This window comes from Pan troglodytes, chromosome 11, assembly GCF_028858775.2.
Source record: "Pan troglodytes isolate AG18354 chromosome 11, NHGRI_mPanTro3-v2.0_pri, whole genome shotgun sequence".
Classification (NCBI taxonomy): Eukaryota; Metazoa; Chordata; class Mammalia; order Primates; family Hominidae; genus Pan; species Pan troglodytes.
Window position 1 is genome coordinate 5,881,103 of NC_072409.2, and position 26,304 is coordinate 5,907,406.

At 51.1% G+C, this 26,304-nt stretch overlaps 2 protein-coding genes across 5 annotated transcripts in view; one reads left to right on the forward strand and one right to left on the reverse strand.

The window, feature by feature from the left end:
- The window catches only part of DDX31 (DEAD-box helicase 31), a 141,663-nt gene that overhangs the window by 88,800 nt on the left and 26,559 nt on the right, over positions 1–26,304 (forward strand). The gene's annotated exons all lie outside the window — the stretch shown is intronic.
- Positions 8,518–26,304, reverse strand: part of CFAP77 (cilia and flagella associated protein 77) — a 161,634-nt gene continuing 143,847 nt past the window's right edge. The window contains exon 6 of the mRNA XM_001168332.7: positions 8,518–9,449. Within this exon, the coding sequence (XP_001168332.1) occupies positions 9,327–9,449 (123 nt within the window). The 3' untranslated portion in view covers positions 8,518–9,326. The remainder of the gene's footprint in view (positions 9,450–26,304) is intronic.

Sequence of the window (26,304 nt, forward strand, 5' to 3'; positions counted from 1 at the left end):
AGCTCCTAATGAGGGTGATTAGCCAAGGGGGGTACGGCTGGAGGGGAGGGGGCCGAGCCGACTGCGCTGCGGTGGGCTGGGATGTGCGCTGGGCTTTTTTTTTTTTTTTTTTTTTTTTTTAGCGTTCCCCGACCCTTTCCCACAGTTATTCAAATTATTCGTCGGCAGGTCTATTGTAGATCCTTTTTCTTCCCCCGTTTTTCTTCCTCCAGCAGCAGAAAGGGACTAAAACCAGCGGAGAAAGAAGTGTGGTGTGTGTGTGTGTGTGTGTGTGTGTGTGTGCGCGCGCGCGCGCGTCGAGAACCCCTTTTCTAGTGTGGGGAAGAAAATTCAAGTTATGTTGTTTGCGGCATTTCTGTTGGGCTCTCGGTGTTTCCCATGTAGGACAATTTGCAGTCCTGTCTCTCTGGCCTCTTGGGACCCTGTGGGCCTGGCGGGAGTGGGGAAAGCCAGGTGTCTTCCTGGGAAGTGACGAGACCGATGGCTTCACTTCAGGGCGAGGTTGGAGGACTTGGCAAGATCTTGTCAGGGGCGTTAGGGAGACCTCGAGAAATCCGTGTGGCTCAAGGGAGGCAGCTCAAGGGACAACAAAGAAGGCAGTAACCCGCCCACCCCCCGCTGATGGCCTCTCCCATGGGCACCTCTTGGGGGGCCGGTGCTGTTGTACCTCTGCACAGGACCCACGCAAGAGCTTCCGAGTGCGAGTGTAGACGCCTGCTAACGGCTTCTTATTCCACGCAGAGCCAGAGCTCGTCCAGGGATGCATTTTCAAGGCAACTCTGGAAACGTGGCCTTTTCATTGTGAATCATGCGCCCCCTCGCCCTTCCCACCCCGTCACGGGCTCCAGTCCAGCGCCTTTCTAGGGTCAGCCCCCGGCGTTGGGGCCCAGGACCGCGGGCAGATCCGAACTGTGTCCCGGGCCTGGATCCTCTCTGCACAGCCTCAGGGATCGCAACCCGGGTCTGCGGCGGAAAGGGCGGACAGAGCGGAGCCCAAACACCTTCATCGAGGTCGGGCGGGTCAGAGGCGTCCTTTTACCCCCCGCAGGCTCGGGAAGCCAGGCCTTTCCAGCCCGGCCTGCACGCCCCTGCCACCACCCCCAGCCCCCAGGAAACTACCCCGGCTCCTACGTCGGGCTCAGCGACCGAGACCGCAGCAAATCGTAAGGCACCCGCATGCCCTCTAAACGCAGAATTCTCCCGGGGGCAGCCTGGCGTGGTCGGGAGGAGCAAAAACTTTCTCCTCCCTCGGGCTAGGTCGGCGGTGGCCCCGCGCCCGGCTCCCGGCGCTCTCCCCCTGTGCCCGCCGGCAGATTGGAAGCGGCCCCGCCGCCGGCCGGGCTGGGGGTGAGGACGGGCGGCTCCCGGGGGACAGTGGCCCGGCTCGGCTGCAAGCTGTCGGGGAGGCGGGAGGGCGGGGGCCCAGGCTCTGGATCGGCGGCGGCCACTGCAGTGGGCACCTCCCGCGGCGGGCCGGGCCGGCAGCTCATTTCAGTTTGGTGGATGAGGAGGGGCCCATAAATCACGAGGAGAGCCGGCTGCCCTGGCTCTTCCAGTCCAGTCCCCAGCCTGGCCTTGCTCCTGCTCTGGGCGTCTCTGGAGACCCCACTTCCCTCCCCATCACCCACTCCTCCCAGGCCTGCGCCCGCATCCCCTGAGGAATCTCATCTTCCTCGGAGCACCGAGATCCTCACTTAGATCGACGGCGAGCCCCCTCCACCCCACAACCCGCCTGTTAGCCACGGCGATGCCCCTGGCCAAGCATCCGCGGGACCGCCTGGTCCCCAGAGCGTCCGCTCTGTCCTCCTCTGTCCTCCTCTGCCCCGGGCGGGTCCCGAGCCGCCCCTCCCCAGGGCGACAAGCAGTTGGCAACGCCAGGGCCTTTTCTGGCCTTTGGCTCTTGGGTTGGGATTTGGATCCCGGACCCAGCGAAAGCGAAGCTTCGGAGCGAAGGGAGCTGCGATCGATTGAGAGCGGCCGGGAGTGAGGGTGGCTCCAACCTCTCCCGGTGGGAAAGAACAGCAAAGCCGGACCTCCTGCCGCCCCAGCCGGTTTTGCCGGGCTTCTTGGAGCCCAAGAATATTAGCGGGTTGTCAGTACACTATCATTAGTATTGAGTTACCGCCGTCTATTATCATCTAAAATGTGCTGTGCGATTTATTTCGTTTGAAATTTACTCTGGGATTTAGCCCTCTCTCAATAACATCGTTTTATTCCGATTTGGGGATTTCCAGCTCCATGCAGGTGCCTCCTCCTCTGATTTTCCCATTATCGGTGTGGACCTTGCATCTCGCCCTGTCCACTGCGGAAGAGATTTTTGGGCGCTCACCTGAGCTCTCCTTTAGCTGGGAATTTACTCAGCGTCCAGGGGGCCCTGAGTCCACCCTACTTTCCCACCTTTGGGAAAGAGGCCTGGTTGGTTGCGTGGGGTATCAGGGCTTCCAGGTCCAAAGGAGCTAGGGGTGAGCCTCGGCAATATGCCCAACTTCTCTGAGCCCCTGTTCACACAGCAGGAGGCAGGCCCCTCTCCCCAGCCCCAGGTCCCCGCCCTGAGCAATTCTTGGCCCCCTCCCCAAGGGACTGGCAGGGGTGCATTGGGGGCCTCAAAAAAAAAAAAAAAGAAATAAAATCAGTGTGATGAAGGTACATCAAGGGCCGGGGTCCCCAGGATCACTCAGTCTTAACCAAGAGCCAGAACTGCCACCCCAGTGTCCAAGTTCTGTGTTCTCTGTGCTCTCTTTTCAGGACCCCAACTCCTCTCATCCCCCAGCTTCCCACTTCCTCTTGAAATCTCTTGCTTCCAATTCCAGTCCTTGCCTGCCCAGTGCTTTGGTGTTGCTTTCTTTTAGACCTTTAGCCTCTTGATGGACTCAGAGCCCTAGCAGGTCCAAGACCTCCCACCCATACCCACAGAGCCAACCACAGTTGCTCTTTTCCAGGGGCAGGGCAGGCAGGTGCATGAAGGAGCCCCCAGAAGGCTCTGGCACTGCCCACACTCTGGACAACTCATCTCTCTTGCCCAGACCTCGGCTTTCCCTTGGGTACAAAGGCATTAACATCGGAACATGGCAGTGAGAGATGCGGGTGGGAGAGTCCCCCTGCTTGTTCAGAAGCCACCTGGTTGTAGAATCCATGTCCTTCTTCGCCACCTGGGGCTCTTGGCTTGGGTTTGGCTTTGGGTCAGGAATGACTTGGGCAAGCCTGAGACCCTGGCTAGGTCATGGCTCTTAGCAACTTTCTCCTAGCCCCACCTCCTTCTCCACGTAACACCTCTCAGCCCTGGAGCTAGCGAATGGGTTGTTTCTGCTGGTTTTGCTCACCGAGGTCCCCAGGCAGAATCACACAGAGCAATCTGCCCAAAGCTTTTTGAGAATGATCCCAAAGTGGTCTTTCCTCCCTTATGAATGGTGGCTTAAACGCAGGGCTCCTACTAGAGCTGTTCAAGCTTCTGAATAGCTGGGTCTAGTGGTAGCATATGGGCAGGGGTTGTTGAGGACAGACTCGGAATTGGTCAGACTTGAGTTCAAATTCTCTAGACTCTAGAATCCAGGGCTGGGACTAAGGTGAAGGAGATGAGGCAGGTCACAATAAGATGTTATTTAAAATGTTGATATTTTATCCATCATGAATGCTTACATTTTGATTTTCAAAATGTATTAAAATATCATTGGTTTTGGTGCCTGAGTTTTTTTGGCACCTCTTAGATTTTGCCCCTTATGTGAGCGCCTCTCCCGTCTCATCCTACTCCAGGATGCACTCTGTGACCTTCAGCAAATCGCCATCTTTCTTTTTTTAAAGCAAGTCACTTCCTGAGCTGTTTTTTCTTCCAGCTGTAAGGTGGGGATATTGTTGCCCTCTTCACATGGTTCGTATAGGAATCTTGGCACTTGGCTGCAGGCTCGAAGAATAGCAATTATGTAATTCATAGTACAACTGCTGTTTGTTAGTAATAGCTAGAGCCTTTTTCCTCTGGCAGGTTTGAGTCCTCAGGCTTGTCTCCTCAGCCCTCTCTAGAAAAGTCAGCACCCACCTTTACCCAGGGTCTTCCTACCAAAATCAGTTTTTAAGGCAAAGTGAGCAGAGGATTCGAACGATACAGGCCAGGCCTGGGTGCCATCTCTCTGCTCTGCAAACAGTTGAGTTGGACAAGGATTTGGGCAATTTGTGGGCTTCAAGGTCATGCTGTTCTTATGTGTTTTTGTTGTTGTTGTTGTTGTTGTTGTTTTGTTTTAGCTTAAAACCTCATAGAGCTCCTGAAACCAGGAAAAGAACATATTTTTTCTTTTCCTCTTTTCATCCTTCCCTCTCTTCCTACCTCCCTCCCTTCCTTCCTGTCTTCCTCCCCTCTTCCCTTTCTCCCTTCCTTCCCATTGGCTCCTCCTCCCTCCCTTCCTGCCCCTTCCCTCCCTTTCTTCCTTCCTCTCTTCCTCTCTCTTCTTCCTCTCACCCTCCTTTTCTTCCTGTTTCCCTCCCCACTCGCTCCCTCCCTGTTTCTTCTTTCCTTCTTCCCTCCCTTCCTTTTTTTCTCCCTCCATTCTTTCCTTCTTCCTTCCCTTCCTCTCTCCATCCCTCCCCTCCCCTTCCCTTCTTCCTTCCTTCCTTCCTTCCTCCCTTCCTTCCTAGCATACCCTCCATCCTGTGCATCATGCCAGATGCTGGTGAGTCATGGAGAGTGGGACAGAACTGATCCACTTGAATGGAGCCCACAGAACGCATTGGTGCCCATGGATCTAAATCCCCTTCATAGATAATCTCCCATTGTACATTCAAGTTTATAAGTTACCTGCATTCAATTCTAGGAACCTGCATAAAAAGCCAACCTAGTTTTATTTTTCCTTAATGATGATTTTAAGCATCAAAGGGTTTCCCAAGTAAAAATGAGTACAGCAAAAAGAATGATTGGGTTCATACGGATAAATGCAAGCGAAGGTGCTTGGTTGGAGACACAGACCTGTTTGGCTGCCATTGGGGGCACACCTCAGCACCTAGGCTGGGATCAGCTTGCTGCTGCAGAGATGTGCCTTCCCTGGATTTCTAAATCTGTGGTTTAGTTGGGGCACTGGGATAGATGAATTAAAAGCCAAACCAACTCTGTGTGGATCCAGGGACCTCCCTGGGGACTAGAATTGGGTCTGTGGCCTATGAGCGGTGCTTCCAGGAGTCCCCTGCTAGGCAGGCAGCAGACATGGCTGGCCTTATGGTAGCTCATGGCTACCATTCCTCCACAACAGTGAGACTCCAGAACCACCTTCTTTCTTCTGACCAAGGAAATTGTTAATTATATGGTTATATCTTAGAGAGAGAGACAGAATTAATGAAGTTTGGGCTCTAAAAATCTGGCCATGGACTGAAGCCAGTGGGGGTCAGTGTGGGAGGAGAGCTGGACCTTTCATCCGGGGAGTCTATCCTGCCACTGTATGGATGCTAAGTAGCTCTACCACCCTTTATCTTCTCCTGGATGTTCCAAGGGGGACCTCCTGGCCCTGTCTGCAGTCCCTTGCTGGGAAGTAGATCACTTCCCTCCTGCCCAGTGGCAGCCACCATAGGAGTCAAGAGCTGAACCTCAACAGCACCAGAACCAGAGTTCAAGAACAAATCAGAAAAAAAAAAAAAATGCAAGGGAGACAGATCCAAGGAGTGGGAGCCTCTTCAGTTAAGATTTTGTGCAATCCGTATCTCAGCCTGCCCTTTCTTCTCAAGAAATGGTGGTGGGTGAAGACTCAGCCTCGTCTCCAGGTGTCCTTAAGCCTGTCCATCTTCATGAGTCCTCTTCCCAACGGCTCCATCTCCACGCTCTGGCACCCAGTCCTGCACTTGCCCCGTCCACCTTGCCAGGTGCACATAAGTGTGGTGCTGCCTCCCTCTTACCTTGGAGGGGACTTCAGAGAATTTCAAGCAGGCCAGGTGAGGGCCCAGACCAGCTGCCTCCCTAGGCCTGTGGAAACAGTGCCTGTGGACCTCTTTGGTTAAACCTCCTATGAGGTGTTGCCAAGAAGGTCAACCAGGAGGTAGAATGTTCCTAACTGCCAGCCAGTGAGGAAATTAGCCAAAACGGAGGCACAAAGTCATACCTCCAACGACACTCACACTCACCCGGCATTTGTTGGTGCGTGACTGGGAGGACTTGGGATGGAAAGCTAGGCTATCCCCATTTCCATCCATCTTTCATTGGGAAGGGGTTTTGGGGGGCAGGCTCTGGAACGTGTCGTGGACGTCGCTGGCCTGGGAGAGTTCACTGCCCTGGCTTCCTGAGTGGACTCAGGATTCCTTTCACGTCCACTTTCCACCTATGAAGTTGAGGAAATGGCAGTGGAGGGAGATGAACAAGATGATCCCCAAGGCCCTTCCAGGCTGGACGCTGTGGGGACTCTATCCAGGTCATAAAGGGCAGGTAGTTGCCCCAGCCAGGGTCAGCTCAGGTGAGGACAGGGGTTTGGCCGAGGTGACAGGATACCCAAGAAAGTAGAATCAGGCCAGAATCAGACTCGGGGCTTTGTGCAGTCACAGATAATCAATGAGGTGGGAAGAACCAGGCTTGGTGGGGGAAGGACGCCAGGAGAGAGGGAAGGGCCGGGAATCTCCGCCGCCTCTGACTCAGACTCGCCAGCGGGTGGCGCTGTAGGACAAGGAGCTGAGGGTCTCTCCAGTGAGCACTGCTTCCAGCCTGGGCTGGGAGCACCCGGAGGACTCCAGAGAGCACCCAGAGTGATGCTCCCAGGGCATCTGCCACAGCCCTAGCGGGTCCCACAGCAAATGGGGCAAGGAGTGATTGGAGAAACAAAAGAGATTTCCTAGCTGAGCCTGTCCTGCCTGCCTCGGCCCAGGTCCTGGGGAAAAGCAGGCCTGGGAGGGCATCTCTGTTGCCACAGTGGGGCCAATTTTGGGTTCTTCAGGAAACTCTTCTGCCTCCTGATGTGCCCCCTCCCCTTTCCGTAGGGGATTTCAGAGCGAAAGAGTGGGCTCGATTCAAAATATCCTTCAGCTTCTGGATGTATCTGGATGAAAGCCCTCCGTCCTCGTGAGCGTCCTGGCCTGCCCAGTCCCTCAGTCACTCACAGGGCTCTGGTCGATGCCTCTGCAGTGTGCGTCAGTGATAAGAAAAAAATAATAATTCATATTAATCTATTGCTTAAAAGTGCCAGTTGCTGTACTAATCATGTCATGCACATTCTTTAATGTAATGGTCACCTGATTTAGCTTGAAGACACAGTCTGTGATGCGTGGGGTCCTGGCTCTGAGATGAGGCATAGAGAGGATAGGACTGTTGCTCAAGATCACACGGAAATTGCTGGGCAGAGCTGCGCTTCGCACTCTTTTGCGGTACGGCGTGCTACCACCTGCTCAGGGCCAGCCCACTCAGACTCTGCCTGCTTGGGAGATTGGAGGGTTGAAGGAAAATGAGTATTGAAGACTTTTGGCTTCCACAGCTGGGTAGATGGTGGTCTTACTTACGAGATGGGAAAGACGGAGGGAGAAGTAAGTTTGGCAGAAAAAAAGTCAAGTGTCTGCCTTGGCTATGGTGGTTAACAGTGAATGCCAGACACCCAAGGGGAGATGCTGAGTGGGCAGTTGGATAAATGAGTCTGGGGGCTGGGCGTGGTGGCTCATGCCTGTTATTCAAGCACTTTGGGAGGCTGAGGCGGGTGGATCACCTGAAGTCAGGAGTTTGAGACCAGCCTGCCCAACATGGTGAAACCCCATCTCTACTAAAAATACAAAAATTAGCTGGGCATGGTGGCATGCGCCTGTAATCCCAGCACTTCGGGAGGCTGAGGCAGGCGGATCACAAGGTCAGGAGATCGAGACCATCCTGGCTAACACGGTGAAACCCCGTCTCTGCTAAAAATATTTTTTAAAAATTAGCTGGGCGTGGTGGCGGGCACCTGTAGTCCCAGCTACTCAGGAGGCTGAGGCAGGAGAATGGTGTGAACCCAGGAGGTGGAGCTTGCAGTGAGCCGAGATTGCACCACTGCACTCCAGCCTGGGCAGCAGAGCAAGACTCTGTTTAAAAAAAAAAAAAAAAAGAAAGAAATCCTTGGCTGGGCGCGGTGGCTCATGCCTGTAATCCCAGCACTTTGGGAAGCCGAGGGGGGCAGATCATGAGGTCAAGAGATCAAGACCATCCTGGCCAACATGGTGAAACCCCATCTCTACTAAAAATACAAAAATTAGCTGGGTGTGGTGGTGCGCACCTGTAGTCCCAGCAACTCGGGAGGCTGAGGCAGGAGAATCGCTTGAACCCGGGAGGCAGAAGTTGCAGTGAGTTGAGATTGCACCCCTGCACTCCAGCCTGGCGACAGAGTGAGACTCTGTCTCAAAAACAAACAAACAAACAAACAAACAAAAGCCTTAGATTAGAAATGATATTTAAAACTTGAAAATTTGCCTCCCTCAAAAAAGGTGTGGCTGGAATGTTTTGGAGGTTAGCTTACCTTGAGAGGTCTCTATGTGGCAGCACCCTCATTTGATGTCTCTAAGGCTGATTTGCTCACTGGTTTTCAAATGGAGACACAAAAGGAGGATGACAAATAGCATTTTTAATTTAAAATAGATCAGCATAAAATTTGCAGAGAGAATCCAAAGAACACACGGAAAGACCGAGTGAGGAAGTGTCCAGGAATTCGGCTGAGAAGCTCAGCAGCCTGTGTTCAGCAGTCTACCCCCTGGCCTGGAAGGCTTTTTCCAGAGTGGGTTGACCTTCCAAAGTCAGTCCTGGGGGAGGAGTCCAACTTGGCCTGCTTGATTGACGGGGCCCCAGCACTGAGGAGGCGGGGGCAGGCTCGAGTAATGAACCATTGGCTCTTCCTGCTGTCAGAGGTCCCAGAGAGATAATACTGCCGTGATGAGACATCAGGCATCCCAAAAAGAGCAATTAAAACTCATGTTTGGAATAGAAAATGAGGGCTTTCAAAGCACGTCACTGTCATGCTTTCTGCAGCAAATACACAAGTCGTTCTTAACACTTAATGGGCAGAGCCATGGAATCGACCCTTAGCCTGGAGTCTGAAAAATTGTCTTGTAATTTGGGCTTGTCTTGGCAGGTGAGGGCTTGAGAAGAGGCAGGGTGAGCCTGCCCTAGGAGGAGAAGGAGGAGGAGAGGAGGAGGCTCCAGGTAGAGGGTCACTGGGGCTAAGTGGAGACTAATGTTGGCTAACCTAAAAGGGGGGACTTTTACCAAAAACAATTAGCCTAAGACTTGAATCTGAGCTCCTTGAAGCAGAACCTGCATAAAAATGGGGAAATGTCAGGGTTGGGGCAAGATAGGGAGTCCTTCTGGGAATTTTCCACTATGTCAAGATGGCTTCTCGTGGCAGGGGAGGGAGGGGCTAGGGGTGGGTGTAGTTGCCCATCCGCAGGGTCCCCTGGCGCACGGCACACTCTTCCCGGTGGGCTTTTAATGCTCTCTGGCGATCGGCCTCGGTGGGGAACGTATCAAGGTGGCGGCCCACCTGTGGATAGAAGGGAAGAGTGGGTGGGTGAGGGGAGACTTCGGTGCAGCTCATTCCAGTTGCTCCCCTCGCCTGCCCCCTGCTTCAATCTTAGAGTAATGATAAAAATAGCTGTAAGAGGGAGGAAGTCACAGCAAGTGCTGTGAGCCTCCTGGTGCTGAGCCACGAGGCAGAGAGCAGGGGCTACCTGGGGGAACTGTTCATCCTTCTGTCCAGCTCCTTGCTGGGGAAGATACAGGCAGAACAAAAATCACCAGGCCATGACCAGATGACCACGCAATGGGACCTAGTAGCCAGTGTCCTTCACGCACTACTTTTCCACCATTAAAAACCCCAAACAAGCCACCCTCTCCAAGGGGGACCTCCTGACCCTGTCTGCACTCCCTTGCTGGGAATTAGATCACTTCCCTCCTGTCCGGTGGCAGCCACCACAGGAGTCAAGAGCTGAACTTCAATATCACCAGAACCAGAGCTCAAGAATAAATCAGAAAAAAAAAAAAAATGCAAGGGAGACAGATTCAAGGAATGGGAGCCTCTTCAGTTAAGATTTTGTGCAATCGGTATCTCAGCCTGCTCTTTCTTCTCAAGAAATGGTGGTGGGTGAAGACCCCGCCTCGTCTCCTGGTGTCCACTGTGTCTGTTACATCACCTCCAAGTGCTACAAAATCCATCCCATTAACAGCACAACATCCTCCTGCCTCAGCATTTCTCCTTTGGGATAACCTAAGGGCGGCACAGGGTGGAAAGGGTTTGGGCTCACGTGCTCATTCCTGCATCTGGGCTTCTATCCATCTGTTAATTCGTGAAATGCATGTTTATTGAACACAACTCTGTGTCAGATGTGGGGGATATGGCAGTAAACCAGAGAGACTCGGCTCTACCCTCATGGAGCTTTTAATCTAGAGGGAGAGCAGACATCCAGCAGTAACTACACAGCTATTTCATTATAATGGACAGAGGGCTGGGGAGTGCGCAGTGAGAACAAATTGGGTGGGTCCTGGGGAAGAGATGCATACAGGGGGTCTCGAAGGATGGGTTGGGATTCCAGGGCAAAGGGGGTAGCGTGGCTGCTGGCCCTGGGGTCCAAGAGAGCTCAACTTTGTGAGGGGATGCGGCGGCCAGGTAGAGGGTGGGCAGGGCAGGTCCTGTTTGGATTTGCAGGAGCAGCCAAAGGCTCTGCAGCGGGTTCAGGATAAAGCAGGACCCATGCCTAGGACAGCCACAGGGTGCTTGTCGAGAATCCAGGCCAGGGTTGACCACCCCGGAGTGGTTAGCTAAGCCCACGGCGCTGCAGGTTAGGGTGAAGAAAGGTGACAGAAGAAGAAAAATGTGGGGAGAGAGGCTGAAATATTAAAAGGGGGTAGAGGGAAGATAAGGAGGGGCTTGTAGGGAAAGTCTCTGTGCTCGGGGCCACGTGGAATCCCCCTCGGACTGTGTTTATCATTTCACAGACGAGGGAACAGAGGCCTAGGGCAGAGTGTGGTTCAGGGCTGCCCCCACAGGGAATTGGTGACCCCCAACCTCTGGACTCTTAAGTTCTGGATTCTTTCTAGAATATTGTGTCACAGCTGCCACTCATGCTGTGTCTAGGGTGCTGCCTGCACCTCACTTGCTGAGGTGAAAGAAGGCAGGGGGCTGTGGAGCGTTGTTAGAAACCCATAAAAATCAAATGGTGACCAGAGACTCCGTTCTTCCAGTAATAACCATGTTCTTCACCTTCTAGCGGATGTGGACCCCTTGGGGACGCTCTTTGGAAAGCCATGGGCCCTTTTCCTCTGGGAAAAAAAAATGCCCACAAGTGCTTACATAAAAAACAGTGCAGGCGATTTAGGAGGTTTCAGGGCCTTTTGCAAGTCCCTCTAGGGACCCTCCATGGCAGCATTTCTCAGAGCTGTCCAGCCTCAGCCCAGCCGCAGCACCAGTCGTAGTCCCAACCCCAGCCTCGGGTTTCAGATTTTTTGGTTTTGCCTCAGAATCGCCTTAGGGCTCTTGCAACCAAGGGAGAGGCCTGAGCCCAGCCCAAAAGCTACTGAGCCCCTCAGGTCAGGGCGCGTAGCATAGTCACCCAGTGCCCACCTGGACCCAGGGCTGCATGTCTGCTGTGCAACTGATCTCCATCAATCAAACCATGATTGTGCCCTCAGCTCAATCTCAATGTTTCAGAAAAATGTCCAAGTAGCCTCACAAGACACACTGAGAAGAGAGAAGGCCTTGCGCAGTGTGCAGGAGGAAAATAGTCTGTGGACAAAGGGCTTCTAGTGACACCTTTGTGACCTTCTGGCAAGTGGTGGCCTGATGTTTACACTGTGACACGATCTTCCTGAGGCCCGTGGCTCCTAAAAGGCAGCTAGAGGCTGGGCGCAGTGGCTCACACTTGTAATCCCAGTGCTTTGGGAGGCCAAGGCGGGCGGATCACTTGTCAGGAGTTTGAGACCAGCCTGGCCAACATGGCGAGACCCCATCCCTACTAAAAATACAAAAATTAGCTGGGTGTGGTGGTGGGTGCCTGTAGTCCCAGCTACTGGGAGGGCTAAGGCAGGAGAATCGCCTGAACCCAGGAGGCGGAGGTTGCAGTGAGCCGAGATTGTGCCACTGCACTCCAGCCTGGACAACAGAGCGAGATTCCGTCTCAAAAAAAAAAAAAGAAAAAAAAAAGGGCAGCTAGAGACACTTAGGAAGACAGGTGCATCAGACCTTGGGGTCTCGGGGGCATGCAGCCACCTTGGTGTCCAGCTGGCTTGGACCTGAGGCATCCCTGGCCTTCAGTGGCATCCAGATTGGCAATTGTGCTGTCTCTGGTGGCCAGTCACCAATGGTGTCTTTTCATTTGTTTTTTAGAACACAGGCATATTTTTCAAATAGTAATAATAACTATTTATATTCAGCTTTGCAAAATGTTTAGCATGTGAAAACAACTATCCATGTTGTTACAATGTCACTATAAGAATTTTCCTTTTCCCCCCTACCACCCTCCCCCCCCATCAGGTTCTCACTCTGTCACCCAGGCTGGAGTGCAGTGGCACAACCATGGCTCACTGCAGCCTCAAACTCTCGGGCTCAAGGGATCCTCCTGCCTTGCCTCCAGGTAGCTAGGACTGCGGCTGTGCGCCACCATGCCCAGCTAATTTCTGTAATTTTTTGTAGAGATGGGGGGGTCTCAATATGTTGAGGGTGGTCTGGAACCCCTAGCCTCAAGTGATCCTCCTCCCTTGGCCTCCCAAAATTAATTTTACTTTTTTGAAAGATATTTGTAACAGCCTTGTTGAGGTATGATTGATCTACCTAACCTGTAAAACCTATATTTAATGTGTAAAATTTGATGAGTTTGGGCATATGCAAATAGCCCTGAAACCATCACTACAATCAAAAATAGCCATCAACAGCCAGACAAGGTGACTCACACCTGTAATCCAAGCACTTTGGGAGGCCAAGGTAGGTGGATTGCTTGAGCCCAGGAGTTAGAGACCAGCCTAGGCAGCATGGCGAAACCCTGTCTGTACAAATAATACAAAAATTAGCCAGGCATGGTGGCACATGCCTATAGTCCCAGCTACTTGGGAAGCTGAGATGGGAGGATTGATTGAGCCTGGGAGGTTGAGACTGCAATGAGCCATTGTCATGCCACTGCACTCCAGACTATGGGACAGAGACTCTGTCTCCAAAAAAAAATCTATTCCAAAGCTTCCTCATGCCCAGTTGGTTTTTTGCTGTTTTGTTTATTGGAGATTTTTTTGGTGGGAACCCTTAACATGAGATCTGATCTCTTAGCAGCATTTTCAAGTGCACAGTATAGTGTACGCACTATTTTTTTTTTTTTTTGAGACGGAGTTTCACTCTTGTTGCCCAGGCTGGAGTGCAATGGTGTGATCTCGGCTCACTGCAACCTCCACCTCCCGGGTTCAAGCGATTCTCCTGCCTCAGCCTCCCGAGTAGCTGGAATTACAGGCGCCTGCCACCATGCCCGACTAATTTTTTGTATTTTTAGTAGAAACGGGGTTTCTCCTTGTTGGCCAGGCTGGTCTGGAACTCCTGACCTCAGGTGATCCACCCGCCTCGGCCTCCCAAAGTGTTGGGATTACAGGCGTTAGCCACGGCGCCCAGCTGTATATGCACTATTATTAACTCTAGGCACAGTGTTGTACAGCAGGTCTCTAGAGAGTATTCATTTTGCGTAAATGAAACTATACCCCTTGAATAGCAGCTCCCATTTCCAAGTCCCTGGCAGCCACCTTTCTTCTCTCTGCTTCTCTGGGTGCCCATGGCTCTTCATAGGGGAGCATAGCTCTGCAGACCACCTCTCGGCCATGTCCATTCCTTCCTCCTTGGCCCTTGTAGTGAGCTGAACCATGACTCCCAGAAAGATAGGTCCATGTACTAACCCCCAGAACTTGAGAATGTGGCCTTATTTGGAAACAGGGTCTTTGCAGATGTAATTAAAGATCTCGAGATGAAATCATCCTAGATTATTCAGCTGGGCCCTAAATCCAATCACAAGCATCTTTAGTAGCAACAGAAGACACAGAGGAGACAGCCATGTGAAGACAGAGGCAGAGATGAGAGCGATGTGGCCACAACCAAGGAGCATCGGGAGCCCACAGGAGCTGGAGGAGGCAGGGAGGATTGTCCCTAGAGCCTTCCAGGGAATGTGGCCCTGACGACACTTTGATTTTGTTGGTCTGGCCTCCAGAATTGTGAAAACAAACATTTCTATGGTTTTAAGCCACCAAGGTTTGTGACAATTTGTTATAGCAGCCTCTAGAAGCTAATACAGCCCTCAAGCCATTCCCTGGGCAAATCAGCATGCAGCGATGGTGGGTGGGGCTGTGGCTGGCCCTGCTGGTGGCAGGAGGCTCACCAGCACCCACTCATCCCATACCCCAAGAAGGTGGCTGGAGGATTGAAGCCCTAAGGAGCTGCTCAGTCTAACCACACAAGGACAAAAGGAGACCCATGGTGAGAAATTTTCTTTTTCGCAGTCGCCGTTTACTTAGAAACTTCGCTGAAGCAGAAGCATTCATCCATCCATCCATCTAAAACATATTTATTAAGTACCTACTGTGTGCCAGCAGCTGCTAAGCACACACCCCTTGCACTTCAGAGTTCCAAGTTCCATATTCCCCTTGGTTTTCTAAAGGGGTGTTTTGGGCACAAGAGGCTCCTCCCAATGACTAACCACACACATTTTGGCACCTGCTGTGTGCCGACACTGGGAGAGGCAGAGCGCATGTCACCTGTGGTCTCTGATGTGGATGACATCCCATTCCAACTGGAATCTCACGGAGTGAATTCATCCCAGAAGGGAGCTCAAGGAAGGGCTCATCCTCTCTGAAGCAGGGTCTGCTCGTGGCCTGTTCGCTGAAGGACCCCCAGTGCCTGGCACAGAACCTGGCATTGGAGAAGTGTTTAAAGAAGGTCGGGTGGGCCCCCAAATGTATGAATGAATGATGAGGGAAGGAAATCGAGAGAATCTGTCTGGCCTCCAGCGGCCAGCAAGGACTTCTCATGCCAGGAGGGACTTGAATGTGCCCTGGAAGGACTGTGATGAGGGAGGTGGGAAGGGAGGGAACAGAAGGGAAACAGATCCGCAGAGGCCAGAGGGGCCCCAGCGAGGCGGAGTCTGGAGGCAAAAACCAAAGGAGATGCTTAGTGCCTGGGCCTGGCAGACTCTACTGAAAGCGAACTCGAGCAAAAGTGTCCACCTCAGGTGGGATGGGCCCTTTAGAAAGAGAAGGGAGATGGGGCCTATTCTGTACCCACAAAGTCTCCAAATCCCTAACCAAAAAAACAGTTGTCTGTGGAGAGGGGAGTTCCAGTCCTCAACGGGCCTCGTAGCTGGGTGCCTCTCTGCAAAATTTGTCCTGGAGGCCAGAACTGGCATGTTGAGCCAGTTCTGTTGAGTCAACAGCAATGCTAGGACAAGAACAGACCTGCTATTTGCTGGGCGCTGTGCATTTATTTCACACAAGCCTTGGAACGCCCGGAGGAGGCCGGCACCATCGTTGTCTCCATTTTACAGATGGGAAAGTGGAGGTCCCAGAAGGTTAAGTCATTTGCCTCATTTCAGCGATTGAACCCAGGGCTGCAAGACTCAAGTCCCCAAGCCCTTCGTCACGAGCTCCATTGCCTCTTATTAAATGCTCATGGAGTCCATGAAGCAAAAGTCGCTGGCTGCAAGGTCATGGCTCTGCCGCACATGCACACTCCCCCCTCTCCAAACAGCCCAGCCACACATGAGGAGCCTGACTACAAGTCAGGCCTCAAGCCCTTGTGTGGTCACGACCCTGTGGACCCCTGGAGTCAAAGGATGAAGAGCTATGGAGCAAGGAATTCCTTCTGAGATGCTTCTAAATTAAGCCATCTGCGGTCTGTCTCTGCCTGGAGCTAAGAAATTGTAACGGCTTTGGCAGGAGACAGCTTTGCTGAATGGAGCTCTGAGCTGCTCTAAGGTCAATGCAGGTAAATAAGAGGCAAGTGCCACAGCCGCCAGCAGCCCTGGGAGCCGGGCGGGCGGGAGGCTTTATCCCGGTTGGCGAAGGAGCTGGTCCTGTTAGAATGGGGAGCATTGCACAAATCTAAATGGCATCGCAGAAATAAGGACAGAGCGCTGCCATGCAGTGCCCTGGAAACACACCTGCCAGGAAGGCAGAGCCCACATGGACCCAGGGAGACATCTTGGGAAGCGGTCACTAAACACACTGTACATGTGATTGTTTGTGACATTTAGACAAGAGCTATTTTCTTTTTTTTTTTAAGAAGGGGTTTCATTCTCGTTGCCCAGGCTGGAGTGCAGTGGTGTGATCTCAGCTCACTGCAAACTCTGCCTCCTGGGTTCAAGTGATCCTCCTTCCTCAGCCTCCCGAGTAGCTGGGATTACAGGTGTCTGCCACCACGCCCAGCTAATTTTTTATATTTTTAGTAGAGACGGGGTTTTACCATGTTAGCCAGGCTGGTCTGGAACTCCTGACCTCAGGTGAGCCACTCGCCTCGGCCTCCCAAAGTGCTGGGATTACAGGCGTGAGCCACAGCGCCCGGCCGACAAGAGCTATTTAATAAGATTGTGGACTGGGGAGATCTACCTCCATCTGGGGCTCAGGAAGGGCTCTCTGGGGAGGATGAAGGAGCAAGCCAGGGGCAAAGGAGGAATGGGGGTGAATTCCAGGAAATGAAAGCGAGCCATTGCTGTTATGGGCAGCAGGATGTGGCAGGGGAGATGAGCAGCTACTAGATCCTAGAAGAGATTTCTACTCCATGTGCCTAGGAATCATAGTTCCCTCCTGGGATAACATCCTTTTCCTCCCTGCTACTGGATCAGAATAAAATATTCCCAGAGAGTTAGGTTTGGAAGAGACCTTAGTGATATCGAATCTAACTCTCCCATACTACAGATGGAAAACCCAAGGCCCGAAGGTGAGAAATGACCCTCCCAGGTCTCCCGTGAGTCCTGGGCAGAGCTGAGACCAGCCGCCAGACAGCAGGCCCCTTCCTCAGCACCGCAGTCCCTGAACGGAGGTCTCACTTTGCTTCCCGCATCTAGAGCGGTGGGCCCCATTTTCTAACTCATTTGAAAGCATCTGTGCTTTTCCAATCCACTTGCAATGAACCAACTTGTCATTTGATTGATATCCTTAATTGTACCTTTGACATTTCACTAATGTTTACTCTGTTGTCTTTTTCTAGCATCTAGAGTCGTTGGCTTAGCTAATTACCTTTCATCTTTCTTTTTTTCTCCAATATTAGCATTTATATAACACAGCATTAGCAACTGTGTTCCCTCTAAATTCTCTTTTAGCTCATCTCACAAGTTTTGAGTATATTTGTTTTTGCTCAGTTCTCTTTTAATCTAATTTCTATCTAATTTCTGTTTGGATTTCTCCTTTAATCGCTAAGTTATTTATAAGCGTGATTTTACATTTCCAGGCAATTTTATCAGTTAGGTTTGTTACTGATTTCTAATTCAATTTCTTTGGTGCTAAAGTAATCCTCACAAGTCAGACCCTTTGGTATTTATTGAGGTTTTGCTTTGTATTCTTGCTTGAAAAATCTGTTCTACTTTCAATGAAAAAATCCTCATGTGGAATGAACTGGTGCTATCCTAGAGAAGATGTCCATGGGACCTGGGTTGGGGCTAAGATGTGGCCCTTGTCCTTGTATTTGTGTATTCATGATTTTATTCAATGCTTATTTATTGACCATCCACTGTGTATCAGAGATGGGGCTAGTCCCTGAGATAGAGTGAGAAACTACTAATAAAAATAAAATCACACAACGAATTCTTCAATTAGAATTGTGTATGAAAAGAAGTACCAGGTTCTGTAAGAGCTTATGATACCGAGACTCCAACTCTGATTGAGGCCAGAGAAAGCTTCCCTGAGGAAATAGCACACAAGCAGATACTCAAAGAGAAAGAGTAGCTGGTGCTGGGGTCCCACAGCTGAAGAAAGGGCAGAAGAAAGGAACAGGTGGTTTCCAGAGGGGAAATCTGAGTGGCCAAAAAACAGGACAGTATGCTCAACCCAGCGCATCATCAGGGAATAGCACATTAAGCAAGAGAATAAGCATTCCACACACATCAGATTGGTAATAACGGGAATGAGTCTGACATGAGAAACGGGAACTTCCATGCACTACCAGCGAGTGTGTTCATCCGTACAACCTCTTTAGAGAGACTCGGCATAGCCAGAAAGGCTGGCCACGTGTACACCCTACGAACCAACGAGTCCACGTTTACATACATGCCCTGCAGAAATTCTCAAAAATGTCCACTAAGAGATGTGCATGAGGAATCCTCACGGTAGTACCATGTCAATAAATACCGGGAACAACTGCATGTCCATCAGTGGGGCCTGCTCGGATGAAGGGTGGTGAATTCAGACGGTGGAACACCTTGCATCCACTACAGTGGACACTCCAGAGAGGCCCCACCCAACATGGCAGGCCCCACCCAACATGGCAGCCCCCAGCCACATGCAGCTCTTTCAATGTCAGTGGACTAAAATTAAACAAAATCTGAAACTTAGTTCCTCAGTTGCACCAACCACATACCAAGTGCTCAATAGGCCGGGTGCAGCGGCTCACACTTGTAACTGCAGCTTTTTGGGAGGCTGAGGCGGGAGAATCGCTTAAACTCGAAGTTCGAGAGCAGCCTGGACAACATAGCAAGACCCCGTCTCTACAGAAAAAATTTTAGCAGGGCATGGTTGCATCCACCTGTGGTCCCAGGTACTCAAGAGATTGAGGGGGAGGATTGCTTGAGCCCAGGAGGTGGAGGCTGCAGTGAGCCATGATCTTACCCCTGCACTCCAGCCTAGGTGACAGAGTGAGGTGCTGTCTCTAAAAACAAAACCAAAAAAAGCCAAAAAACCCCCAATTGCGGCCAGGTGGGGTGGCTCACACCTGTAATCCCAGCACTTTGGGAGGCTGAGGCAGGCAGATCACGAGGTCAGGAGTTTGAGACCATCCTGACCAACATGATGAAACCCTGTCTCTACTAAAAATACAAAAATTAGCTGGGTGTGGTGGTGCGTGTCTGCAATCCCAGCTACTCAGGAGGCTGAGGCAGGAGAATCGCTTGAACCTGGGAGGCAGAGGTTGCAGTGAGCTGAGATTGTGCCACTGCACTCCAGCCTGGGAGACTGAGCGAGACTCTGTCTCAAAAAATAAAAATAAAATAAAACAACAACAACAACAACAAAAACAACAACAAAGACAAGTGCTCAATGGCCCTGAGTGGCCAGTGGCTACTGCAGTGGACAGGTGGATGTAGAACATTTTTATCAGAAAGTTATATTAGACAGCGTTGTTCCAGGTCTATCAGAACCAATGTGCATGAATCTCAAAAACCCAACATTGCATGAAAAAACATTTACAGAATGGAACCTAAGCATGATTTCCTTGATATGAAAAAAATAAAAAACATACAAAACGCTTCCCTGTTTAGCTCCAGCATATGTGTGAATCTGCTTAGACAGAAAGGGGCGGAAGGAAAAGAATGTTCTCAGAGGTCACGCCAGGCTCTGCCTCTGGGAGGGAGGAGAGTGAGCCCAGGGAGGGAAGCAGAGAGGATTTCAGTTTTATTTCTATGGGACTATTGCCTTTTCCTCTTTTTCATATGAAAACACAAATGTGGGTTCAAACTGCGTTTGTGGGAGGTGACCTGGGGTGAGGGAGGGCCTCCTCGTGCCACACACAGTTTAGAAAGAATAACTCTGTTTTATGAGTTTCCCTTATTGGAGATGTGGACAGGATTCCAAATTTGAATACAAAGTTTTGCCATAGGAACCGTAGCCGCCAGTGGTGGGTGACGTTGGCTTACGTATGTGACTTCCCGATGGCCCCTCCAGTTGGGCTTATCCAGCTTCATGGGGGCGTAAATTCACCTCCATGCCTGAGAAAATATCCAAGATGCAGAGGCTCTACCTGGAGATGAGGCGTTGGCCGTTCCTCCTTGCGAGGCGGCACCAGCCTTCTGCTGGGTCGAACGGCTCCGGTCCACAAGCTGAAAAGCGGGCTGCCTTTGCCTTCTTCCCCTTCCCTCTTTCCTTGCCTTCTTACTGCCTGCACCCGACGCCTCTGCCACAGGTGGGGGGTTCAGGCAGCCACAGCCCTGGGGCTCTTCATGTTGGGAGGGCAGGGCAGGAGCCGTGTGTTTTGTCTTGAGCCTCTTGTCCAGTGTTATGCCTTGCTGTTGCTTGCGAACCCATCCCAGAGACACATGGAGGGTGTGTGTGTGTGTGTGTGTGTGTGTGTGTGTGTGTGTGTGTGTGTGTGTGTACATGCACCTCAATGGCCAGAAGAAACCAAATCTGGCGCTGTACAAATTCACAGGTCAATCAGCTTTTCCACAGCACTTTCTGAGTCCAGGTCCCTGACCCAGTCCCACTGCCAGGGCAGCTGAGCCAGCAGACGCCCCCTCCCCACGCACTGGCCACACGAAGGTCCCCTAACTAAACACCAAGCTTCCAGTGCCAGGTCTGGAGACTAACAAGGCAAAAGGGAGGATTTGGGCGGGGGGGGGGAACAGATTTAAAAAAATAAAATCTGCCAAAGAGCTAAAAAAAAATAATAATAATGACAGGCATAGAGATTTTAGATTAGTTTTTAAGTGACAACTGCTCAGGTGACTGGGAGAGAGATTTTGCTTTAAAAGATTGAGAGGCTGTCTCCTGTAATGAGAGGCACTTGAAAATTATGGATCAGTCCCAGGTCAGTAATTCCTGTCAAGTTCAGGGCAGCTGGAGGTCAGAGGCTCCGGTAGAACACAGATTCATGTAGGACATCGTGGGAGAGCAGGCTGGGTCCTCAGCTCTGATGTAGCAGGTTGTCGTTTAAGTAATTAACAAGGGTAACAGTCTCTCCTGAGACATCTGGTCCCCTAGATTGTTATTCTGCCACTGGCTCTCATTTCTCTGTGGTCCAAAAATAGATGAGCAAGGACACAGGACCCGACCCTCCCTGCTGACACATGCTGCGATTTCAAAGAACAGCCAAGCTCCGCTTGGAAAACAAACTTCCTGCCTTCCTGCAAGGTCTAATGTAGGTTCTCAAATGGCACCGGCACCACTCTCGGTGAACCGTGCCCGGGGAATGGGGAGGAGCAGCGACCTTGAGGGGATGGGGTGGGGGACCATTCGTTTGACAAAGGAGGAGACTGAAGCTCAGGAAGGGTACGACACCGGCCCAAGGACACCCAGCTACTAAGTGACAGAGCCCCAACTGGAATGCAGAGCTGTGCTCCATCCATGGACTGACTGCAGGGCTGCGGGACTTACCGGAGCAGAAGGAAAGCTAGGCATTTGTGCCTTTGAAAATGAGAATCGATTTGCTCCTTCGAGAAGCCATACCAATGGCTCCAGGTCATTCGCAAGGATTAGCGAAGGCCAGTCAGCAGCAGTTGAAATCAAAATTGAACAATGAAGCTGTTTGCTAGATGCTAGGAGCAAAATAATTGGGTAACACCAGTCCCAAGGTGGGGTGTGTGCGTGAACTTTCCATAAACCTCAGGTCAGCTCCTAAGCTTCTTCAGCTTGTAAGTTCAATAGGCTGCAGGTGAATGAGAGTGGTAGTGGAGGACACAGCAGACTCCCCTCGTCTGAGGCCAGACCTTGGTGGCCAATTATCACCCTGTTCTGGCCCCTAAAGTCAGAATCTAGGCGATGATCACTCATCTGATCCAACTGGGCTATTTTTTAAAGTGACTCTTTTTAAAAACAGCTTTATTGAGATATAATTCACATACCATAAACCTCACCAATTTTAGCCTGTTCTTAGGATTGTACAAACCACCTCCACACTCTAAGTTTAGAACATTTCATCACCCCCAAAAGAAACTTTATAGCCATTAGCAGTCACTCGTATTCCTCTTCCCTAGCCTCTGGCAACCACTAATCTATTTCCTGTTGATGTGGCTTTCCCTATTTTGGACTCTTCATATAAATGGAATTATACAATGTGAGGTCTTTTGTGACTGGCTGCTTTCATTCCCTTAGCATCATGTTTTCAAGGTTCATCCACGTTATAGCACAGAGGACCGCTTCATTCCTTTCCAGGGAATAGTATTCCTTTGTATGGACAGACCACATTTTTGTTACCCATTCATCAGTTGATGGACCTTGGGTTGTTTCCATTTTTGACTATTATGAGTAATGCTTCTAGAACATTCATGTACAGTTTTTGTGTGGATGTATGTTTTCATTTCTCTTGGGTGTATACCTAAGAGTAGAATTTCTGGGTGATACGGGAGCTCTATGTTTAGTCTTTTGGAGAACTGCCAAAGTGTTTCCAACTTGGCTGCACCATTTTTGATTCCCACCAGCACGTACGGGTGTTCCAATTTCTCCATATCCTCACCAACACTTGTTGTTGTCTGTCATTTTTATTCTAGCCGTTGTAGGGGGAGTGAAGTCCCATCTCATTGTGATTTTGATTTGTGTTTCCGTGATGGCTCATGATGTTGTTGAGCATCTTTTCATGTGTTTATTTGTTTATCTCCTTTGGAGAAATGTCTATTCCTATCTTTTGCTTTTTTTTTTTTTTTTTTTTGCGAGACAGAGTCTCACTCTGACGCCCAGGCTGGAGTGCAGTGGCGCGATCTCGGCTCACTGCAACCTCCGCCTCCCGGGTTCATGCCATTCTCCTGCCTCAGCCTCCCGAGTAGCTGGGACTACAGATGCCTGCCAACACACCTGGCTAATTTTTTTGTATTTTTAGTAGAGATGGCGTTTCACCGTGTTAGCCAGGATGGTCTTGATCTCCTGACCTCATGATCCACCCACCTCAGCCTCCCAAAGCGCTGAGATTACAGGCGTGAGCCACCGCGCCCGGCCACCCATTTTTAAATTGAGTTATTTATCTTTTTATTACTGATTTTTTTTTTTTTTTGAGACAGCGTCTTGCTCTGTCACCTAGGCTGGAGTGCAATGGCACAATCTCAGCTCACTGCAACCTCTGCCTCCTGGGTTCAAGTGATTCTCCTGCCTCAGCCTCCTGAGTAACTGGGATTACAGGTGCGTGCCATCACGTCTGGCTAATTTTTATATTTTTAGTAGAGACGGGGTTTCACCACGCAGGTCAGGCTGGTCTCGAACTCCTGACCTCAGGTGATCTGCCCACCTTGGCCTCCCAAAGTGCTGGGATTACAGGCGTGAGCCATCACACCCGTCCTTATTTTTATTTATTTATTTGAGACAGAGTTTCACTCTTGTCACCCAGGCTGGAGTGCAATGGTGCAATCTCGGCTCACTGCAACTTCTGCCTCCTGGATTCAAGTGATTCTCCTGCCTCAGCCTCCTGAGTAGCTGGGATTACAGGCGCCTGCCACCACGCCTGGCTGATTTTTATATTTTTAGTAGAGATGGGGTTTCACCACGTTGGCCAGGCTAGTCTTGAACTCCTGACCTCAGGTGATCCTCCCGCCTCTGCCTCCCAAAGTGCTGGGATTACAGGCATGAGCCACCACACCTGGATTTTATTACTGGCTTATAAGAGTAATTTATATATTCATCAACACAAGTCTCTTGTCAGACATATGATTTACAAATATTTTCTCCCATTCTGCTGGTTGTCTTTTTATTTTCTTCATAGTATCGTTTGAAGCACAAAAGCTTTCAAAGTTTGGTGAAGTCTAATTTATTTATTTTTATGTAGTGGGCTATATATTTTATTTCCTTTTCTATAAATATCATCTTAATGTAGCATAAAAAGATAAGCAATTTTAGGAATACCTATAGCAATTTATTTTCATGACCTCTCTAAGGCAGGGATGGCAGTACTGTTTCGTTTTACTTGGCTCTAATAGACTGGTGGTAGCTGATGGCCAACCTCTGCTACAAAATATTCTAAGGCTGAACCTAGGCAGGTGAAAAAAGTACACAACGATTGATTAGTAAGGTCTGCCGTGGACACGGGAGGGAGGTGGAGTGCCATGTTTTCACTCTAAAAGATCAATGTGGAGTCTCCCATGGTAACAGTGATGCTTATAAACTCAGAACCGGGGGAGGAGACATCTACACGTTCCTCTGCCCTTAACTCTGTCACTCTTTATGCAACCTCAGGTCACCCGTTCCTGGGGTAGCCAGCGGGTAAGTCGGAGCAAGGGGAGGATGCAGAGATGGAAAGAAAAGAAATGAGGAGGCCGGTAGGGGCTGGGGAAGGTGCCGCATGGACTCCCGGCAGCCTTGTGAGTTACCAAGTGGCCTCGATTTGCATGGGGTGCCAGAACAAAGTAAGGACTGACAAAGTTCCCATAGTCAGCTTGGGGAGAATAATGCCAGCCACTTGGAAAAAATCGGTTCTCCGGGTGTAGAGCAGAAGGAGGAAGCTTTTGGGAAACTGCCTTAACCAGGGTTTTGAGGCAAGAGTGAGGTCCCTGATTAAATCTTGAGCTTGACCCTAAAACCGTCCTCAGCCTTGAGTCTGGCTGGGACTGTCCTGCTGCCCAGCGCTCATCCCTGGCTGTGCTGGGACCCAGCAGGCTCTGAGAGTCGACCGACTTCGGTGCGCACTGGGCTTCCTCCCGTGCCCCCACGGCGGTGGCTCTGGTTCCACCGGGAGGCCAGGAAGCCGTGGAAGCATCCATCACCTTGGACTTGCATCTTGCCTTCTCTTTGAAACACCTGGGCCCAGCAAGAACCTCACGCTGGCAGCTGCTGTGCAGGGGCCAGGGACAACTTGGGGAGAGGGAAAGACCCCTTCCCGTTTCCCGTCTGCACCTTGGAGCCCCTGTCCAACACACACACCCAACACACACCCTGCACACACACACCCCAGGATGCAAATGATAACCGCCGCGCCATCGCTTGTGAAGCTTGACAGAAAATAATGAGAAACACTAAATCTTTTATAAGGTCAACACTTGCCTTAGCCGAGCAGCTGTCAAACAAGAAAAGAATTTAGCGCCGGAGCCACGAAACTTCCATCGGCTCATTAAACCCAACAGGGCCCGGGCCTGGCGTGGCGGAGGAGACGCGGGGCCTTCCGTTTTGTGTCAGTAATTTGCGGTGGAGGAGGCGGAAGAAACAGCCAGCGCCAAAGGGGCCTGGGGGCTGGCTGGGGAATCGTTAGCGCGCCAGGAGCGGCCTCGGCTCCTAATTGGAAGCATTGGGCATTATCAACGGAGGATTTGCCTCAGTTCCCTGACAGCTCGTGGGCCCAAAATGATCGCCCACTTGTCAGTGTAAAAGACCATTAAAAACAAACCATTTTGATTTAATTGGAGGCGGTGCACCGCGGGGCCAGGTGAGGGGCTCGTCAGCCCGGCTCCCCCAAGCTGCCACCCCCCTCTCCCTCTGTGTGATGGGGCTCGGGGGGTGGGGTGGGAGAGAGTGTGTGTGTGTTTTCCAGACTTTTCACCTTTCAAAAACTGCCTGAGAAAGGAGTGAATGGGAGATGGAGGAAACTTCACAGCGACAGTGAGGCCGCTTTCAATGGGGTTGTCAACAAAGGCCCTGACAAGCTGAGCCGCCGGGGAGGGGGCCCTCCCTTTTCTTTGCAGAACCCAGATGATGGGAGGCTGCTCAGCTCTTTCTTCTGGAGGGGTCCTGCCACAACCTGCCCACCCCCGCTTAGAAATATCAGGCCAGGGGAGGTCACAGCAGAGCCTGATCTTCAGTGGGGAGGAGGACTTTTTCTTTTATCGTGAAGACTAAGAAGAAGTTAGTGAAGGGACTGTGCCGACGGAGGCCCTGCTGAGGTGTCTTTGTGAATGGGACGGCCCCTAGAGACCTGGGGTAGTGTCTCATCAGGGTTCCCCCAGTGGAGGCCAGGGTGCTGACGATGCCTGCTTGAGAATCCTACATTGTCTCAGTATGAAGAGGGCGCTTGTATCAATATTAACTTAAACTCCTGGTGGGTTCTCCCACCGGGGCAGGTGCCTCCAAGCACACGGATCATCTATCTGTGCGCGGAACCTGAGTGTGACTCGGAGTGGAGATTGCCTGATGCCAGGGACTGTATGTTTTGCATGTTGATTCTCGGTATCGTGTACGCCGTGGGTGCTTGATAAATATTAATTGGCACTTGCCAGATCTCAGGTCTATATGTTTGTATATTAATCTCACCCCCATCTCACAACGCGGAGATCTCATTTGCTGCTTTCTGCTTCTCTGACAAGACAACACACGCAGGACCACACAGGGCTGGGGGGGTGTTAGGGAAAGGGCGGGAGGCACGTCAGCTGATCCCTTCCTAAGCCTCCACTGTTCATTCTGATGAAGGATTGGGCTGGGAGGAGACACCAGCTCCCTGGTGAGCATCAAATTCCAGAGCTCCAAATTTTACTGCGGAATTTAGACAATGGGGATTCCTTAATTACTTTCTCTGGAAATTTACCTGACAGTGCTTTCTCAGGTAGCACAAGGTG